General features: G+C 36.8%; 1 protein-coding gene across 3 annotated transcripts in view; it reads left to right on the forward strand.

Annotated features, from left to right (window-relative positions):
* Positions 1–16,696, forward strand: part of MBOAT2 (membrane bound glycerophospholipid O-acyltransferase 2) — a 93,279-nt gene extending 76,583 nt beyond the window's left edge. For all 3 annotated transcript variants that reach the window (XM_071441100.1, XM_071441118.1, XM_071441110.1), the window contains 5 exons: positions 1,825–1,928; positions 2,264–2,328; positions 7,052–7,184; positions 9,658–9,809; positions 10,290–16,696. In XM_071441100.1, the coding sequence (XP_071297201.1) occupies positions 1,825–1,928; positions 2,264–2,328; positions 7,052–7,184; positions 9,658–9,809; positions 10,290–10,512 (677 nt within the window). In that variant the 3' untranslated portion in view covers positions 10,513–16,696. The remainder of the gene's footprint in view (positions 1–1,824; positions 1,929–2,263; positions 2,329–7,051; positions 7,185–9,657; positions 9,810–10,289) is intronic.
* Positions 16,697–20,377: the final 3,681 nt, after the last annotated feature.

Genomic DNA, 20,377 nt, shown 5'->3' on the forward strand with positions numbered 1-20,377 from the left:
GTTTGAATGACTGGTGGGATAACATGCTTAGTAACTTATTTAAGACACTTGAATAGATTATAGCGTTTAAAGAATATTTTGCATTTCCGTTTATGTTACTTGTAAAAAAACAATGTGTACAACAGGAAGATGCTTTATTTAAGTAAGCTGACATCTTGAAAGTGGCTCACACAACAGATTTCATCAGCTTCCTCCTCCTCTCCAATTTTGCATATTTGTCTGATAGTTCTTTTGAGAGAAAATCTGTGGGAACAATGCAATAAAGAAAGCTTTAGGGTAGCAGAGCAGCATGACTCATTTACAGCTGCTGCTTTCATTTCTGGTCAATGAATTAAATACTTTCAGCTTGTCTGGATATAGTAGTTCTGGGGCTTGTTGTGGAAATAAATTTGAATATTATGCTCTTATACACCCATATCATCATCTATAAATAGTAGTAGTCATCTGAAAAGTGAATAATTTCAGTTGGGCTTTTTTTGGCCTTTAATACTTCAGTTGGATTCCTCTTTATGCACTTGGTAGCAGTGTAAAGCTAGCATTCCTCTGGTAAATACCAAAAAAAATGAACTATGCCAACTCTGTACTTCTAGTTTGTTAGCCTTCTTCCTTCTACTTTGTCTCATCTAAACCTATAATGGTAGGAGTAGAATGTGAGGGGCTTTAACAGTTTTACTGGATGTTACACCTTTGAGTTGTTCATTACTATTCTTTCCACTTTAAAAAAAGTGTTAATGAAATTAATTACTTAAAATGAATACTAAAATGCTAGTTAATAAAACGAGTACTTACTCTAGTTACAGTCTTCGCATTCTAGCTTGCAAAAGATTATGGAGTTTGTGTTTGCAGTTGTTTCTCATTGAGCGTAAAACTATTGCCCAGTATTTGAAGTTGGCATAGCAATGTCAGATGTAAGGCAGCAAATTTTGTTACTTTCAAAGATATTTAGAAAAAATTCACAAGGAAGCAAAAATATTATAAATTCATTATAAATCATTATAAATATTAAGCACATGTCATTTCCTTATGTGTGGCCATCCTAATTTTGAAAATACAGGTAAGGAAATGTTAGTGTCTGAGCTAACAAAGCTCAGGCGAAGGTGGTGACTGAAAGCGACAGGCAGTAGAGATCCCTGGTATTTTCTTGCATAGCCCAGATGACAGTAGAAGCTTTTTCTCCTATGGAAAAATATTGTTTGCTTCAAACATCTGACCTTTGACATGCACTGTAAACACTTCACATTCAAAGGTGTTGTAACAGTGGCCTTGTGCCATTAGTGGAAGTTTGATGAGCTCTGCATTCCTTAGAAAGTTCCTGGTTTTGTCTGTTTGCTTTGCACTGCTCTCCATGGGGTGCTGTGAATGTGCACCTGCATGGAGGGAATCACACAATTTAATCTTTATGCTTTTAGCATCACTGTTGCTGCATAATGAAGACCAAAGACATGCATGTGAACATTGACCTGCTGTTTCAAATCATTAAAACCAGCTACTGTTTTATAGTCTTGATGCATCTCACCGAGTTTGTTTTTCTGTCTGATTGCTCAAGCAAGTCTAAGTAGGTGGTATGGGAGACAGGGAACATCTGTACTGTGTAGTAGCTAGTGCTACCTCTCATTCTTAGGCTTTTGTGCAAATTTTTGAATTGGAAGCTAGTGTTGCTTGGATTGTTTTCTGTTTGTTCAAGTGATCCTCAGTATTTAAAAGAAAAATTAAACACGGTCTTTAAAATGTGATAAATGTTTTGAATAAACTACCTGTTGTGTGATGCACAGTTTGTAATACAGACAGTTGATAATTCATTTGTTTCTTCTTGTGTCATTGCAGCAGATGCAATTAATAATGCAGCAGGGTTTGGTTTTAGAGGCTACGATAAAAATGGAGTTACACGTTGGGATCTAATATCAAATCTGAGAATCCAGCAAATAGAGGTTTGTTTCTGGTTCTTTCAAAAAAACACACATGCCCATGTAGGTAGTTACTCTTAATTTCAATAACTTTTCCTACACATTTGTTCCTTTAGATAGTGAATATGTTCTAAGTCAAAAATGATGTGTTCACACCTTTAAAAAAGGGTGGAAAATAGCCTGTTTTGAACATGTCAATTGATTTCCAAAATATTCTGTGGTTATAAGTAGTTGAGTAAATAACTTGTTCAGCTCATCACAAATTTGGGTGAGAGGATTTATAATTTATACACAAGAATTTTGAAACACATTGTGACACTCTGCAATTACGGAAATAATTAGTTTGTTTTACTTTACAGTTTTCCACAAGTTTCAAGATGTTTCTTGATAACTGGAATATCCAAACAGCTCTTTGGCTCAAAAGGTATTTATTTCTTAAAGGAAATTTTTTTTTCACTGAAAATTCTGAGATCTGTATTTCTTTGAAAATGGTATAGCATTTGGAGCTAATGCCCACAAAACATCACTTGTTTAGCAACTGTGCAGGAGATTCTTCTTGTAATACTTGAAGTAAAGCTTCTGAGTTTAGGACTTCTCTCATAGTGTAAACTATCAGGTTATGATAGATTCTGTTTTCCTTCACAAGCCATAGGGAACCTAAAACTGTTAATCTGTAGAGGTGTCTTTTTCCCCTCTCTTAGCATTCAGCCAGTGCACGTTGTTGAGAGCAGCAGGCAAAGTGTACGTCTCGGCCTGTGAAAGCTCTGCATTATTTTTAGCCACAAAGTGATACAGGAACTTCTCTATGTTCTCTGAGAGGACTTTCTGTGCTCCTTCCATTATGAGTGTATGACAGACATCAAACCCTACAATGTGCTGTCAGCAAAAATTCCAAATGACACTCTCTCAGCTGCACTCTCTTTCCTTGCCTGGGGAACAGGTACAGTCCCTGTGAATTGCACCATTCTGCTTCTTTGTGGTAAGGAGAAAGTAGAAGTGTTCTTGAGTAGCTCATGGGTGTTGTTTCCCTTCTTCCAGTCAGACTGTTGAGTTGATCTCCTATCCACAGGTGCAAGTTTAACTGAGGCCCCTATCTTGGGATCACTTAGAGGACTTTACCCCTTATTCTAGGATAGCTGGCAACTGGATGTCTCTTCCATCAGATTTCTTCATAGTACGTTCTCTTTCTTCCATCATTTCATCTCTAAATATTTTGCTCACCCAGTTTAAAAAAGAAGTTGAATTTTATGTGATTATTCTGGTTGGCTCAATGGTCAATGGAATCTGTTTCTATGACAGTCAACAAAAAATTGCATGTTTGCAGGTATTCAAATGTAGCATTTCAAAAACCAAATATGTAATTTAGCTGTTTTGATTTAGAGAACAGAAGTTTAACAGTATTAAAATATAATAGGACAAGATTAACTTTCAACAAACTTTCAAATCTGCTAAACAGAATGATTCTAAGCAAAAATTATTAGTGAAGAAGCATAATATTTCTGTTAAAAATTGAAAGAAAAAAATGCAAGTCAATTGCTCAGGGTGATAATAAAAGAAGATGTGAAGAAAAATTATAGCATCTCTTTTAATAGGTATTTTTTAAAAACAATAATAAAAGAATCCTTGGGGATGGTCTAAATTGATTCTGTCAAAGTGAAAGGGTGTGGAAAGGTGGATGTTCTGTGAAAGTTTTGTTGCAAGTAAAAGAGATCCATAAATAGTGGTAGAGAATATATACTTTGTTACTAATCATTTGGTTAGTGGCAATGCTCCAACAATTTGCATAGAGGACAAAGTCATGGATTACTTTAAACATCCACTTTTAATAACTCACTTTTTTTACCATTTATAGAAGTACCTAAAAGTTCAGCCATTCATCTTACATGAAATACCAGACAGTAGCATTTGTTCTGTTCTTTTCTGACAATTGTAGAAAAGGAACCATCAGTTAAAGCTTGATTGTGTGTAAAAACAAACTTGTAAAAAACACAGTTAATGGAGCTACAGATCACAAAGAGGTTTAATAAATGTTTAGTGTAGACCATAGTATACAGCAATTTAAAGGCATTATTATTACAAGCATGCAAGTTAAAATAGACATTTACATAGTATCATATATAGCATAGTTACATATATGACAATATTTGTCATTATAATGTTTCCTGGCTGGGAAAGCTGTTATGTTCCACTCAGCCCATTCTTTCTCTTTTTTAAAGAAACCATCTCATCCCATTTGTCTTTGGTCATGTTTCCAAAACCTCTGTGGTTCTTGTTGCTCAATTCTGACATCTTTCCAAACCTTCTGTCTTCTTAGAGTAGATGTAGTACTTCTACTAAGACCTTCAAGATTTTTTCCCTGGCTTTTTAGAGGCAGAGTTGATTAATTTGAGTGGATTATTTATAATTATTTTCTTTGGGTAATACTGTGATGTGTTAGAAAGGGTGTTATCTGTCTTTTTTTGCAGCAGCAATCTACTGTTGATTCATGCTTAGCTGATGCTCAGTGTTTCATACTGCTGATCCATATTCATACTCAGCTATACTTTTTGAGTAATGCTACAGAAATGGTACTGGTTTGTGTCTTCCACTTTTCTTATTAGATGTTCTATGCTTTGGACTTCATCTGGTTGGTTTCAGAACATCCTTCAAGTCTGCCAAGAACATTTTGGATTCTAGTGCTCTCAATTAAGAAAACAATGTCAATCTTGTCCATCCCACCTTCCATCTCAAAAAAAGAAGGGAAGACAAGGTGGAAGAAATACTTCTCAGTCTACTACTTAAGTTAGTAAAAAAATCATAGAACCAGACTGAAGACAGTACCTTGCTGAACAGTTGATGCATCTTCCCACTTCTAGAGCATTATGGATAACCTGAACCACCTATATTTGAATAGATTTTCTCAACCTATTGTGATGACCATATTTCCTTCATTTGTTTCTAGGATCATCAAATGAAGTATTTGAACAAGATTTATTATTGCCAAATCCATGGAAGCATTTAAGTTTACTTTTTACTCTTTGAAATTGAAATCTGAGGAATTTTTTTTGTACTGTTTTACCCCACTTGCATTGATACAGGTGAAATTTGGTTAGTTAATTTAGTGAGTTTTGTTCACTCCTGAATGCTTTCCAGGGATAATTTCAGTACTTTAAACCAAATAAAGATTGAAGACATGTATCACTTTTCTAATGAGATGTAATTAGCCACCAGTCATATACATTTAGAATTAATAGCAGTATTAGAACACATAACATTTGACATGTTTAGTGCTTTGGAGTAGTAAACATTTTAAAACACTCTTCTGCAACTAATCTCAAGCAGATTAAAAAGCACACCTGTATGTACACAATTACATGCAAACTGCACCTCCTCTCCTAAGGATGTGTGGGACACAAAACCCTGCTGGCATGCACTGCCTGTGGGAGATGTGGGTACTCCAGCTTGGTGTGCATCTGGTGATTTCACATGCCCCCTAGAAAAGCCTGGCACAAATTCATGTGCCTGCAGCTGACAGGGATGAGACACTGCTCCCTCTCATGGTGCACTGCACTGACAGGCCCTATCTGGATGCAGCTACTCTGTGTCTAGCAGGGATGCTCTGTCTTGGCCAAGACAGAGGTCATTGTGTTGGTGGGATGACTTCTGGCAGTGTCAAATGAGGTTTTGATGAGAAGTATTTTGCTCCAAGATGTCTCCCTGACTCAGCGCATTTTCCTCATGCTTTGCTACTCCCGAGGCTGATAGATTCTCTGTCAAAAATGTCTCTATTTACTATTCAGCCTGGCCAGTGTTGCTTTCCTCTTTAAAGTGATCTGTTTTGGGCAAATGTCCTCAGACAGTCTTAAGTATTAGGCCAGCCCCATGTTCTCATCTTAATTGCCACTCTGAATGAAGCCCTTTAGCAAGAGGAGGGAGTTGTGCACATATCCCACTGAAGACCTCATAAGATAAAACTTACCACATCTATTTGACTGAAATAAACTAAATTAGAAAATTACACTTTTAATCTTCCCCTCTTCAGATCCTGTCTTTTTACCTTCTGTTCTTCAACATAGGCTACATCATTAGGTTTCAGTAATCTTTTTGTGGAAGTTGCAGTAAAGTAGTTAGATTGGTAGTGGATGTTGCGGCTCTCAGTATCATTAGTTTGTTATCTTTGAACAACAGATGTCCATTCTCTTATCTCTCTCTCTTACTTGCTGTGTGGTTATAAAACCTTTTAACATATTTGTGTCTATAGCTTTTTTAGTTAAAACTCATTTTTGTATATTAGCTATAGATTCGTGCTCATGCATGCTTGTGGTGTTTATTTTTGCTTTGTTAGTTAGTATCTGTTTCCATTTTTCCTATTGCTTTTTGGTTTTCAGATCATTAAAGGCATTAAAGAACTCTTGATGAAGCTATATCAGGACTTTACCATGTTTCCTATCATTCTTCCACATCATGATGGTTTGTCATTGTGTGATATAATGTTGTCTTCTAGAAACCACCTTTCTTGGATTCCTTTTTCCCTTCTTCCTTCTAGAATTCCTTACTATAGGACCTTGCCTAGTAATTCAGTCTCAGTTTTAAAAAAAGCAGAGTTCAGCTTTCTCCTTATTTAATACTCTCTCAGCACTAGCGTATTTATTACAATTTCATTGTCATGCTCACTTAATTGTGTCACACAGACACGTTTTCAACTGTAGTTTCTTTATTATTCAAAATTGAAGGCAGTTATTAGTTTTCCCCTGTTCCTATAAGCTGCTCTTATTTTATGGAAAACATACCTGACTCATCCCAAGAATCTGGCGGTGGTTTGTACCTTCCAGTGCAGCTTTTCAAACGCATTCTTTGATGGCTCAAGATCCTGTATAATGCCAAAACTCATCTTTGGATGCTTGTGTATCACTTCATTAGGAATAAGGACAATGTGTGATGGCACTGAGCACAAGTTTAGCACTGAGGGCTGGAATTGGGAGCTGTGAATAGCTTTAAGTGTTTTTTGTAAGCCATAATATAGTGACAACATTATTAAATAATAGAAAACTGCAATTGCATTGAAACCTCTTTGTTGGAGATGAAACTGGTAAAAGTATCAATGATAGCTGGGAAGACTGGGTGATTTGTTTCATGTTACTTATCTTGAATTATTTCTGACTTGCTAGAGTGTGCTATGAGCGAGCCACCTTCAGCCCAACGATCCAAACCTTCATTCTTTCTGCCATCTGGCATGGGGTTTATCCAGGATATTATTTAACATTTTTAACAGGAGTACTAATGACACTAGCAGCACGAGCTGTAAGTACAAACCACGTATCTTCATAAATAATAAGTTTTGTAAAAGCAAATTGATCATGTTCATTGCTCCAAAGATGCCCTTTACTGTTAATACACAATCTGTCTGATAGTGGTGTTTACTTTTTTTCGTTATGAGAACAATGGGGATGATTAATGAAAAGGAGGGCTTGATTGGTGGAAAAAAACTAGACTATACACAGCCTGTAACATCTTTGTAGCACCTTTGTATCTTTTGTGGAAGCTCTTCCTCTATATTAACTGTTAGTGTGTTACTATTGCATGCTGAACAGTTGATGTTATCTAAAGTAATTTTGAAAACATTAGTGATGATGAGTAGCTTAAAATTTGGGTGTCATTGCTATATATTTCTAGAGTCTGCCTCATTCCTAATTTCTCTCCAGTACTATTGTAAGGATGATAACTAAAGAATGTTCCCCCTCAAGCAGCACATAAAAGTCTCTAGTGCAGTTACTATTTCAAGCTGGCCAGCCAATAGTGCAGTCATATTAACAAGCTTTTGCAGTTGCTATTCAGAACCATATGGAGACAGCAAATCTGCCAAGAAATCTCTCACTGTTCTGCCTGAGAAAGCTGTGTAAGAACAGAGACAGGTTTATCAGTCACTCAGTGGAAAAGAGGAGCAAATTACACATCAGATCAGAGCAGCATAACAGAGCACTTTTTTGTTGAAAGAACCAGGGGAATGAGAAATGAAGCCGACTGCTCTGTGGTTGCTATAATAGCTAGGGGAAGGTGGTACTTCAGATTAAGATTGCTACTACATCAATAAACAAATGCTTCTCTTTCTTCACAAAATATGGGTATAGTCCTTGTTTGACAGAACCGACTCCGTTCTTTATAATAGATACAGCTTTCTTCTTCTTCCAGATCTATCACAGGGAACTTTTGACATTTGTCAGCTAGGGGCTGGAGCAAAAGCCAAGGTTCTGGGACAGTTCACAGATAAAAGTTGTTTACTTAGTGAGATGAGCCCAGTAAGTGGAGTGCTCACTGCCCTTCATCCAGGGCTGGTCTAGTAGACTATATCGTATTCATGTTTCCTATGTATCAATCAATAGGCTAGTAAAAAAGTATTTTCAGTTTCTGTATCAACAGGTACTTAATATTAACTAAGATATGTTAGAGCATATTTGTTATTTAACTCTACTAGCCTTTAATTGCAAAGTTTGGCAACACTGATCCACACTTTGTTCTGTTATGCCTAAGCATGTATCCAACTTATTTTACTACCTTTAATCATTGCAGATTTCATAACCGGGTGTTTACTAGTGGCAGCCATAGATTTGTGTTAAAAGTTGTTCTCCAAGTCCTAAAAAATACAAGATTACAAGAAAGTTTGTGAAGCTTCATCTGGGTTCTACAGAACTCAGGAGCAAGTCCTTGCATGTGACCATAGGAATAATTAGAGGGAGATGGCAGAATGAAGGGTATGTAGCTAGAATTACTTGTTTGACTTAGCTTAACTAAGAAAAGACTGAGTGGGAATGTGGCATCTACAGGGCAATTAGAAGAACCAGAAGGGTCAAAAAGGGTTTTTAATGTGAAGAATTAAATCAGCAGGAGGTAGCTTTGGATACATTCTTTGGAAGGAGGAGTTCTAAAGAAACTGGGGGTTAAGGAGGCTGAACAGTACACTCTGGTGTGCAGCTTTTCAGAGAGCACTGCTTCAGTGCAGGTGACTGGGAGGTGGAACTGTGATATGAAGTGGGGTCAAAGGCTGAATTGAGCCCATTTTGGTTTGTCAGCACCTAAGACAGAGTGTGAGCAAGGAGAACAGTTCAGTCAAAGGAAGGAGAGGCAAAGTTTTATTTATGTCTTTATAATTATAGACTTAAATAAAACTGGACCCAACCCTGTGTGGGATTTGGATTTGAGTTTTTAAATACTTCTGGTATTCAATCTTTTGAGCAGAATTTTAGAATAAAAGAAAATTCAGCATAGAAATTTGAGTAATTTTATAATAATCCCACTTGACAGAAGTTAAGACCCCTGAAATATGTTATTAGAACTGATATTTTGTATATTCTGATATATACCCTACTTGCTTTAAAATATATTTTTATTAACAAGTGTATAAAAATGGCTTACTCTATATAGAGGCTTTTGTCAGAAAGATTCTGGCCTTCACTTACTCCAACCCTCTATATTTACCGTATGGCTTGATAGAATACAATTTCTGCCTCATTCAGACAATCAGTGCAAATTTGCATTGGATTTAGGGTAGGATTAATTTATTTAAATTCTGTTTAAATTGATAAATGCTTAATTCCCATGCTGAATGAATTGCAGGGAATTTGAACCAATTTTTGAAGTTAACGGGCATTTTGAATAGTTCAAATATATTTGACCAAACTGTAACATGTAAATTCATCCTATGACTTTTTTGTCAATGCAACAAACTGAGCTCTCAAGGTTTATTCCTCAGCTAACTCAGTATTACCTGCTTTTTCAGATAAGAAACAATATCAGACACTATTTTGTTCAATCTCCTGCTGTTAAACTATGTTATGATATTGTAACATGGATGGCAACTCAAGCAGCAATAAGTTACACAGTCGTGCCATTTGTACTGCTCTCTGTAAAACCCTCTCTCACCTTTTACAGGTAAGCACATTCTACCTGTTTCCTTTTCTTTCACTTGGAATAGAAATATTTTCAGTGGCAGATTTCTGAAGCTATTTTAGTGATACAATTCTGAGATTGATTTGTAGCAAATTTCTAGTGCTTGAACAGTGTGTCTTGTGTTGCTCACACTTTTCTGTCATAACAGACTTATTTTTCAGGGGGCAAGGGAAAAATCCTAGCCAAAAACAAAACCAGAGGATACCTTTGAAATTACTATTTGCCCTTGGAACATTTTATAGCAAGACTAAATATTGACTTCCCAGAAATAACTTCTGAAAAAAGTTGAAAGCAGACTTCTGTTCACTTTATACAGTCCTAAATAATGTGAAGGAAGACTTAATTTTCCCCTTATTTTACTTTTCTTAAATAAAATATTAATGTTTTCACATCTTATGTGCCAAGTATATTTGTTAGAGTGCTCAGAGTTTCACTGATTTATTATTTCTGTTTGTTTTTTAGCTCCTGCTATTTCTGTCTTCATATTGCCAGCATCCTAGTGTTGTTGGTTTTTCCATTGAAAAGAACTCAAAAAGGAAGTAAAAAGCATGAAAGTGTCCAGCCTGTGTGGTCCAGAAAACTAGAAGAAGAAAGTCTTTTGCAAAAGAACAATTATTCCACAACAAATAATAGTTTCAGTCAGAAACAAGAAATAACCTGCAGATATCAAGCATTAAAACAGTGATTGAGGAAATACTATGATGAATATATTTTGTATGTTTTCAGAAACCCATTTTTAGCACCTTTTAAAGGGGTTTGTATTTGTTTGCAAAGATATTTAGTAAGAAAAGAATACATTACCTAGGAAAAATCACATACAATAGCAAGACTGGAAACAAAACAAACTAACCCCTCCCATGCCATGTCCCTGTGGGTCACGCCTTATATGAAGATATTACCATTACTTCAATGGGCACTCAGGACTTGCAACGTATGTCCATAGGGTCATATGTGTGCCCTCTGCTGAATGTACGTTGTGTATCCCAAGGCACCGATGGGGTGGAATAAAATTGTGTCAGTCTAGGATTAACAAATGGAAATTAATTTTCCAACTGAATGACTTGCCTTAAACCCTCTATTTACTGAAATATTGTTTCTAAGTGGGTATTTCAAGTTTGATTTTATGTGGAAAGTATTTCAAATATATAACACTATGTGCTATAAAGAAGATAATGAGAGGAAATGCAAAGTCGCTAGAAGACTTTGGAGTCTTTCAAAGGGAATTGCAATAAGCATCTCAGTATTTGGAGGGTTTTCTTATCTCAAACTATTAGAGTACATTACAGAACTGTAAACATTGATGCCAAATTATAGTTAGGTTTCTTTAATAAAGAGAAAAATTACTCTGAATGGATTAAAATGGCCCTTCTGAACGGATTAAAAACACCTGAAGATTTACCTTTTCCAGGGTAAGCTGGTAGCTGATAGCTCTAATGTAGGTTTCTTTTACTTTAAAGTACCTAAACTCAATAATACACTGCCAAGTGGGCATTGCAGACAGAGGGGGAAAAGCAGCCACAAGGCACAGAAGACAATGTGCAAGCACTGGGATTTCAATGAAAGTGCAGTTTTGCCCTTAAATACCGTAAATACTTGTTCTAGAATAGAACTGTTTTACAAAAAGTAATTTTTAATACTTAAAGTTATTTTGAAGTTTCAGGCATCAGTTAGTTGATGATGCCTTCAGTATAAAATAGCAAAATTACCTTGAAGCTCCAGCACATAGGTAGTCAAACATGAAATGACTATCACAACCAATTTCTGTATGCTTGAGAATTGATGAACCTTTATCCAAAGAAGTGCATGAATTTAAGGAAAAGCTTTTTCTTTGAATTAGAATTTTAGATGCAAATTTCATGTCATATTTCTGGGTAACATAATGAAAGAAGTCCTTCAGAATATCTGACTGTCTGAATTAGGGAAGTTTAATTCCACAAATCAAGGAAACAATGTAGTGGTTATATCTATTTCCAATCATTTATAGTGATGATGGTTAGTGCTAGAGTACTACTGTTAAAGGGCTACATTTTAATTGCATATATTCTGTATTTTCATAAAATTTTTTAAAGTAAATACAAGATGTTTATCCATGTGGGGTTTATTCTTAATTTAAACCAGATATAAAATAATACCAGAGAAAAATAATGCAGCTGATTGATTCATAACTAACAAGTGATTAAGAAAATTTTGTCATAATATTTTGAAACCTAAAGTTTTAATCAAATCTCTAGCTCCAGTTGGATGAATATTCTTACTGCCAGAAGTGCAATGATGGTCCTCAGCTTTGGAGATATTGCCATGCAAAAATCATCACAGTACTCCCTGAAGAACCAGCCTAAGTTAGGTCAGAGTTGTTTCCTTGCTGTCATAACTCTCTGGCCCTTGGCTCCTTGCCTAAAACTCCAGGAAGAAGAGAACATAACTTCCCATATATGTATGTTAGCACTAATTAATCTACTCAGAAAGAGGGAACTGAATATGAAATGAGAGTGGATGAGTCTGTTTAGATGAGGAGGGATGTTCATTGTTTCAGTGACAGGTGTATTATCTTTAAGATAAAATAATCTCACTTCTAAATCCTTACTTTGATTGCCCAGGTAGACTTCCCCTTACACGGGGTTGTGGTTGTCATAAACTTCTTTGACACCACATTATGGTTTTCTTTTTGTTAATGAGTAAGAGTATGGTAGTTTGTTTGATCATCCTTGTTAGATACAGAATCAGGAAAGACTTTTTTTGCATTCTGCACTTGAAGGGACATTTACATAAAGGAACAAATGAGATTTGCACATTTCTGGGTGGGTAAGTAGAAATAGGGTTGATTCTTTCAGCATTTGTTACTCTTGAATTTAAATTCATCTTATTGGTGCAGTCTCCAAATCTATTTAAAAAAAACCACTTTTGGATGCCAGTACAATGTGATGTTTTCCTATTTATGTTCTCGTACTCTTGATTTACTGTTTTGGCATGCATGCCCATGTGTGCTGTGGAGGCTAACTCTTCTTAATGAAATATGCAAACAGTTGTAAAGGCTCCCAGAAAATAAGGTTTAGGGTTGTGCAGACTGGTACTTGAATGTGAGTGAATTCAGAGGTACAGTTTTGTTCAGAACTTTTGTATGTTGTATCTTGGGAGGTTGAAACAACTAAGAAAATACATTCATACTTTCATTGAGCACAGGTGGCAAAATACAGGTTTCAAAATTGGACACGACTTTTTTTTCTTCATGATTTGAACTCAGTAATTGAAACACAAGAAAAATATTTGAAGTAATTCTGCACAGAATTTAAGTATAGTGTCCTAGGATTTACACTTTAAATGCCATTGTTAAATATAAAAGTACTTTGAATAAAAATCTGCTCTTCACAAGAATGAATTCTCTTGGGGACTATGAAAAGAACTGTTTTATTTTAATGGTAGCACCCTGATTTTAGTCAGACTGGGGTTTTGATGTTTCTTTCCCTCTGCTTTACTCATTTTCTGCCTTGCTGTCACACTGGATCCTTTTTATCCAGTCAGTCAGAAAGTCAAGAGCAGCCAGCCCCAATGCTTAGATAATATTTAGGTTTTACACACATCATTTGATAATACTGAATTTGAAAGGATGGAAGTGATTCTTATTGCTCTTCCTAACAAAAATTGTATAAAGTATATTTCCTATAAATGTTTTGGACATGAAGGAAACATGGTTTTCAAAGTATTCTTTCACTCATTAAATAATGTATATCCAAAAAGTAAAAGTGTTTCCTGTATTTCAGATCAGCACACTATGAAAAGTAAATACAACATATCATTCCTAATTTTATGGTGCTTTGCAGATATTTGCCTATTGTGAACAGTTCATTCAGGCACTTAATGAGTTAATGTTAGTTAGTAAATGCAGTCACCCCAATCATAACTATTTGCTTGCTTAACATTTTTTAACTTATATGATTCTGTATGAATGAGAGAGATATATATTACATATTTAAATAATACTTTCAGTGGTGACCACTACTGTTGTAATCAAAAAGGCTTTGTTAGCTTTGCAGTTACAGATATGCCCTTCTTATTCAGGAAACTTATTCTTCCCTGGCCATTCCTTAAGTTGACATGTAGACAAGATTTCAGTAATTTGTGACATTTGAAGATGTATTACATGTAAAAATATTGGTATACATTTCAATATGCTCTTGATTACAAATCACACTTTAGTGAGAAGACCATGAAGAGACCTTGGTATATTCCCTGCTCTACACTGAGATATGGTGTAAGTTTTACCAATATAGTAAATTATTTATTAGAGAAATTTTACACTTTAAGAACTTGTTCTGTTTCCCCCAGGGGAATAAGTAATAATATAAATGCTAGGTTTGTATGACAGGGTGCACACTAGGTAGTTTTGCCTCTTTTGATGGCATTGATTTGGATAGTGGTAAAATGTCTTCTGATGCAGAGGAGATGGTTGAGATAGTCACCTCCTAATTCATATCAAAAGTAATTTTAACAAAATCTAGATTTTTTTTTCTCTCAGAAGCTTTGCAAACAAGTTGTTGACAATTTGTTTAAATACATGATCAAATGTGTCTTCGTGTTTGCATAAAAATGTGTAACTTGCTTATATGTAAACTTTCACATGTTCAACTTTATAAGTTGGCCTTGAAAGATAAAGAAATTTAAAAGCACAAGTTATATAATTTAGGCTTTCATTTCCCATATCTTTAATTCTTTCATTTTGTAATTCTCATTGAATTCTGAAATCAGGTTTGAGAATTTAATTTTCATTGAAAATTTTGAAATACTACCATCTATGTAGAAAAGTGATCAGTGTTAGAAAAACAGATGGAAATAAATTTAGGGTTTTTAATATGATGCAGACTACGTATTAAAAAATACACATTAGTTCTGTGCTGATTCATGACAGCATTTCGCTACATGATTGACCTTTATGTATTTATTTAGGTTCAGTAATACTCTGAACTGCACTTGGTGTATTTTTTAATTTTCCTGTTTAAAAATCAATTGACAATAAGCACTTCAGTAAGTATTTAAATGCTACTCTGAATAAGTAAGCAGGCACTCTAGTGAACTGAGCCTACTCTCATAAGATTACCAGATCTGTCTGCATCTCAGCTAGTTTGCACTGTTGATCTTCATCCTCAGAGTCTTGGTGGGAAAAGATTGCAGTGGAGAAGTCTCTGGTCAGATCATGTCCCATCTGTGGCTGGAAGGGTTTCCACAGTTCCCACTGGGAGCCAACCCTGTGTGCAGAGCTTGGCAGAGGTTGTGCTTGCTTGTGACCCAGGCTGCAGCTGCTCTGTACTATATCTGGATGGATTTTTGACATGTTTGCTGTCTTAATGTAGACGTTTTGCAAACATCATGAAATCCAGGCATCCACAAAGTCACCCTGCAAAGTTACAATTACAAATACTGCAACACTTGTTTATTATGGTCAAAGCTAAATGAAAAAAAATGATTTCTTAAAACTTATTTCAGAATGGGCTTTTTGTAGGTTTTTTACAAAATCTAACCACCAAATGTATCCATTTTCATCACATTAAATATTTAAACCACAGTTTTGCTCAGTTTAGGTATACAAATGTGCAAAAGCAAATGTTGCCACTTTATCATCATTTGTGCATTAGCTGTGTGTTCAGTGATTTAGACCTGGTCTTGATTGTAGATGGTTTTAGATTTTCTGAACCCATGTGCATATCCACATAAACATTGCATAAATTTTGAATTGAAAAACTGTGTGACTTCAGACTGAGATCTGAGGTAGGGCTACTTCTGGAGGAAGGTTTTTGTCTTGCTAGTGACTCAGTCCAGCACCTTATTCCAAACAAACCTCTTGGCAAAAGAGACCTCTGCACAATCTTCTTCCTTCCTTTTGTTCTCTAAGGGGGAGGTACCCCAGGCTGGATTTTCATTTAGGTTTCACTATAATATGTCATATGAATAGATAGCTGGGGTCCATGCTCTAGCCAGATTAGACTTGAAAACTGGGACAGTGTAATCTGAAACAAAAAAATAGAGAAAATGGGGTGCCTAGAGATTGGTAATCAGAAAATGCAACACTGCTTATTAAAGGTGCAAATATTACTACAATAAGTTAAGGAGTATTTGCCTATGCATCTTTTGCCTTTCTCTATGTTTTTCAGTTCTCTTTACATCTTTTCTTTGTACCTTTTTTGTCCAGTGGTGTTGACTATTTCTGTGGAGAATCTGCTGATGTGTCTTACTGTGACAAAGGTGTCAAAATGCTACAATAGTAATTAGGTAGTTACTCTTAAATCCCAGACCTCAGATGTGTTCTAGATCAGTTAGACGAGAACATTCAAAATGTATTGGATGAGAAATAGTGTAAGATGGGTAATATAGCATTATTCAAAGATGTTGTAATAAGTTATTCAATTTAAGAATTTAAAATATGGAACTTTATTCTTTCCTGCCTTGGTTACACATTCAAAGGAATAGTTTTACCTCAATGCAGAAGTAGTTATGCCTCCAACCACCCGTATGTTAAGGTGAGAGAACACCCCTAAAAGTGGATAGCTACAGTATTCCTAAATTTGCCTTTCCTGGTTCAGATTATAATACATTGTCGGTGAATTTCATTTTTATTATTCCAAAATATATATTTTTTAAAAAGTGTTATTTTTCAACAGATCCATAAACTAAGTGTTGGTGTATGGTAAAATTAAAATACCACTGTTAGTTACACTGTGATTGTGATATTTTAATAATTACTTATTTCTAATTTGTCTCAGCAGTGCTGCAGAAGCAGCGTGCTGTTATGTTTTAAAGGTGTTTTTAACTTGCCTATAAATGTTCTTTTCTAATTTGTGTCTTTAAATCTGATTAAACTGTAGTTTAAAAAAAGCAAACTTGTTTTTCTAAATTCTTTGCTGTCTGTCTTTAATGAGTGGTGAAGAAGAAAATTATTTTAATGCAGTTTCTCCTTTTAGATTGCTAAATATACATTGCATGCATTTACACTGTTATTTGGAATATTCTAGTTCAAAATTGCATTTATTTAGTTTGTTTTCTAGAGCTTATATACAAGTATATGTATATAATTATTTTTCAGTAGAGCTAGTAAACAGAATTTTGAGTCTAGCCCCTTGTTACTTGGGAAAGGTGCTGAAGCAATTTAAACCCTCCATCTCAGAGCATATTGCTACCCCACGAGCGTTGCTTCTGGATGTGACAACTGGGGTGTTTTTATCTTGAGAAATGGAAACCTCATAACTGAGACATCAAACTCGGTGCTTTGGAGAAGCTGTTGCTTTAATTGCTGGTTCCAAAGAAGCAGGGCTAGATGTGTACCATACATGCACATTTTTTTCTTTTTGAAACTCAGCTTCCAGGACTCTGCTAAGGCAGTTTCTGTTGGCTGGTGACAGTATGTCAAAGCTGGCTGAGCCTCCTGGACCTGCAGGTTTTTACCGTGTGAGCTTAGAGTGTTGGAGAAAATAAGAGATATCAGGTGTCACTACTAAAGAGAGGCTGTTTCCATCACTTCCTGTCACACACTGAAGCATTTTCTCTCTGTGTTTAGAATTCTCTTTTAGCAAGTGGTATCACAGGAGATGGAAATACTTGCCATTCCAACTCAAAGGACTACAGATGAAATTTTAGAAGGTCTGGTGTTGTCATTTTAACTAGAAGTTAGACTTCAATGGAAATTGCCTTCTCAAATACACATTCACAACAGAGTCATTCAGGAGTATAAAATGTCCTCATAAGTGTTGTAAATTGTTGCTGCACAGAAGGAGTCATAATTGAGAGCATCCTGGAGCCAGCAGATATTTTCCTGTGCCTGTAATTAACTTAGTTCCATCTCAGCAACTTCCTAATAACATGCAGGATGTTTCAGTACAGAATACAGAAGTAGTTTTAGGGGGAGATGTCTTCAACCTAATTACTAGGTGAGAGTTGGAGATCTGTCCAGAGTTTGGCAGTACATCTTACAGCTCTTCCAAAGGTGGTCATATATCGTAGCAAAGGAGCTATTTCTCCATGGGGGCTGCACATGATCTTTTCAAACTGAATAAATAACAATTGCACCATGTTTCACTGCCTGTGTGAATTAGTCACTGGTGGGAAAGTGTTGCTCCTAATCTAAGCAAGGGTAAAATTTAGAGGAGCACAAGGATGTCAGGAGCTGGATCCATCTGTAGCAAAAGTGGGTGATAGTGAAGGACCATACAGAAAACTGCCTTTCTGCCTCCACATTCAGAGTGTTTGTACAGTTCCTTTTTATGCAGGAGGGAAGGAGCTACTGTTTCTGCCTGAAATTTGTAACTACAAATTAATGGTGAGAACACAGCTAAGACCTGATGGGTGGGAACATTATGATATGGGAATAAGGATTTTGGATGATGGGAGATTATGAAGTGAGATACTAATATACATTTTTGTATAAAGTGTGAAAAAAAAGTAATATCTTGAAAGTGTTTCAAAATCTATAAACCTTAAGAGGCTAACACAGGCAGTCTTGTCAGACTGTGGTTTCTCTTAGGTACACAAGATTCTATGGATGCCTGAAGCATCAGGACTACTCTTCTTGAGCAGTGGCCCTTATGCATATGTTCAGGTGGCACAGAGAGCCCTTTTCAGCCCCACACTAACTTGCAGGGACTCATCCTCCATTTGCTCACATTTCATTTCTGCAAATGAGTGTAAAGAAGGAGAATGTTCTTAATTTTTCCATTTTTTAGCTGAAACAATGTTTTGGTGCAAGATTAAGTGGATTTAGCTTTTGAATTTCACTGCTTGTGCCTTTGCTTTGTGTTAACAACTTTAGAGCAGGTAAGGAAGCTGTGTATTTTATCAGGGTGTGAAGACTTTAAGGTCATTGGAGAATTCATGCTTAAAAAAATGAGCAAAGCCCTTGCTGCGTGGTTTCTGGTTTATAAGTATTCAGGATATAGAGGAAGACCTGTCAGATGTTTCTTTAAGAAGGAAACAGTCATGGCTCTTTACTGAGGTTGAAGATCTCAGTCTCATAAAGAATTAAATCAATGCTTTGACGCTTGAAACTCAGTAACCTTAGAAATCAGCAGTACTGTGGGAACTGTGCTCCTTTCCCTGGCTGTTCTGTTGCCATCATTGGTTTAGGCAAGGTTCTGTCATCTCCTGTGGAGATGGTATTGCTGTAGTCATCAGAGGTCATCTCTCATCCAGTTGTCCAGATGAATTACACGCATCCATTATCATGGATTTGGACTGTGCTGAAGATGGAAATTTTCAAAATACCCATAAAGCTTCTTGGAGATCTGGGCTGTGGGGGAGTCTGAGAGAAGCTGGTGGGTCTCGAGGTATGTGGTGGTATTGCAAAATGTGCATTATGTCAAAATTATCTTAAATCAGGATGTACTTGATATTTGGTCTTTATATACTTTCAAGTCTACTCATCAAGAAAGGAGATGTAATCAGTAGAACAGATAGCAGCTAGCATCCCTTAGTCAGGACATCCTGGAGCTAACAAGCTGTAAGGATGAAGTAAATAAAGATATTGATGTATGTCTATGTATATGTTGCCACCTTGGCAAAAGATTCAAGGTCCATGGATCCTATAGTTGGTCTGTCTTCATTATTATACTAAAAATCACTCACTCATGAAAGTCAAAAAGACCTTGCCCATGTGAAGACCCTTCTCCTGAGCATGCACAGAAGCCAGCTGGGGTTATGTAGCTTGTATGGAAATTACAACCCAGCCACGAAGGAGGAGCTGCACTTGGGAGGTTACTGACACATCTTCTGTGTATAAACCACAGAAACATAAAATACTCTGAGTTGGAAGGAACCCATCGGAATTATCAAGTCCAGCTCCTGGCCATGCACAGTACAACCCCAAGAGTCACACCATGGGCCTGAGAGCATTGCCCAAACGCTTCTTGAACTCTGTTGGCCTTGGTGCTGACAACTTCCCTGGAGAGCCGGTTCCAGTGCCCATCACCCTCTGGGTGAAGAACCTCTTTCTAACATTCAGCCTCAACCTCCCGACTCAGCTTCATGCTGTTCCCTCAGGTCCTGTCACTGATCACTACAGAGAAGAAAGAGATCAGTGCCTGCCCCTCCTCTTTCCCACATGAGGAAGGTGTAACTGCATTGAGGCCTCTCCTCACTTCTTCTCCAGACCAAAGACAAGTGACATCAGCCACTCCTCGCATTTCCTCGGCTCAAGGCCCTTCACAACCTTCGTTGCCCTCCTTTGGACGCTCTCTAACAACTCAATGTCTTTCTTATATTGTGGTGCCCAAAACTGCCCGCAGGGCTCAAGGTGTGGTCCCTTTCCGCGGCGCTGCTTTCCAGCCTCTCGGTCCCTAGTCCGTCCGTATATCAGGCACCAATTGTTCACTACCCTTTCCCCCCTTATTTTCTGTCAGAAAGCACCCGGGGGGTGACTGCTGGTGCCATCCTCTGGGCTGCCCAGCGCTGCGCTCCGGCTCAGCCAGGCCCACTCCGCGCCGGGCCGGCGGTGCCCGAAGCTCCCGGGCAGGGCAGTGCCCGTGCCGGCTGTTGCCGCCGCCCGCGGCGATGGGCGCGGCCTGAGGCGGGCG

Source organism: Agelaius tricolor, unplaced genomic scaffold, assembly GCF_023055355.1.
Source record: "Agelaius tricolor isolate 1412-34295 unplaced genomic scaffold, bAgeTri1.0.p SCAF_1, whole genome shotgun sequence".
NCBI lineage: Eukaryota > Metazoa > Chordata > Aves > Passeriformes > Icteridae > Agelaius > Agelaius tricolor.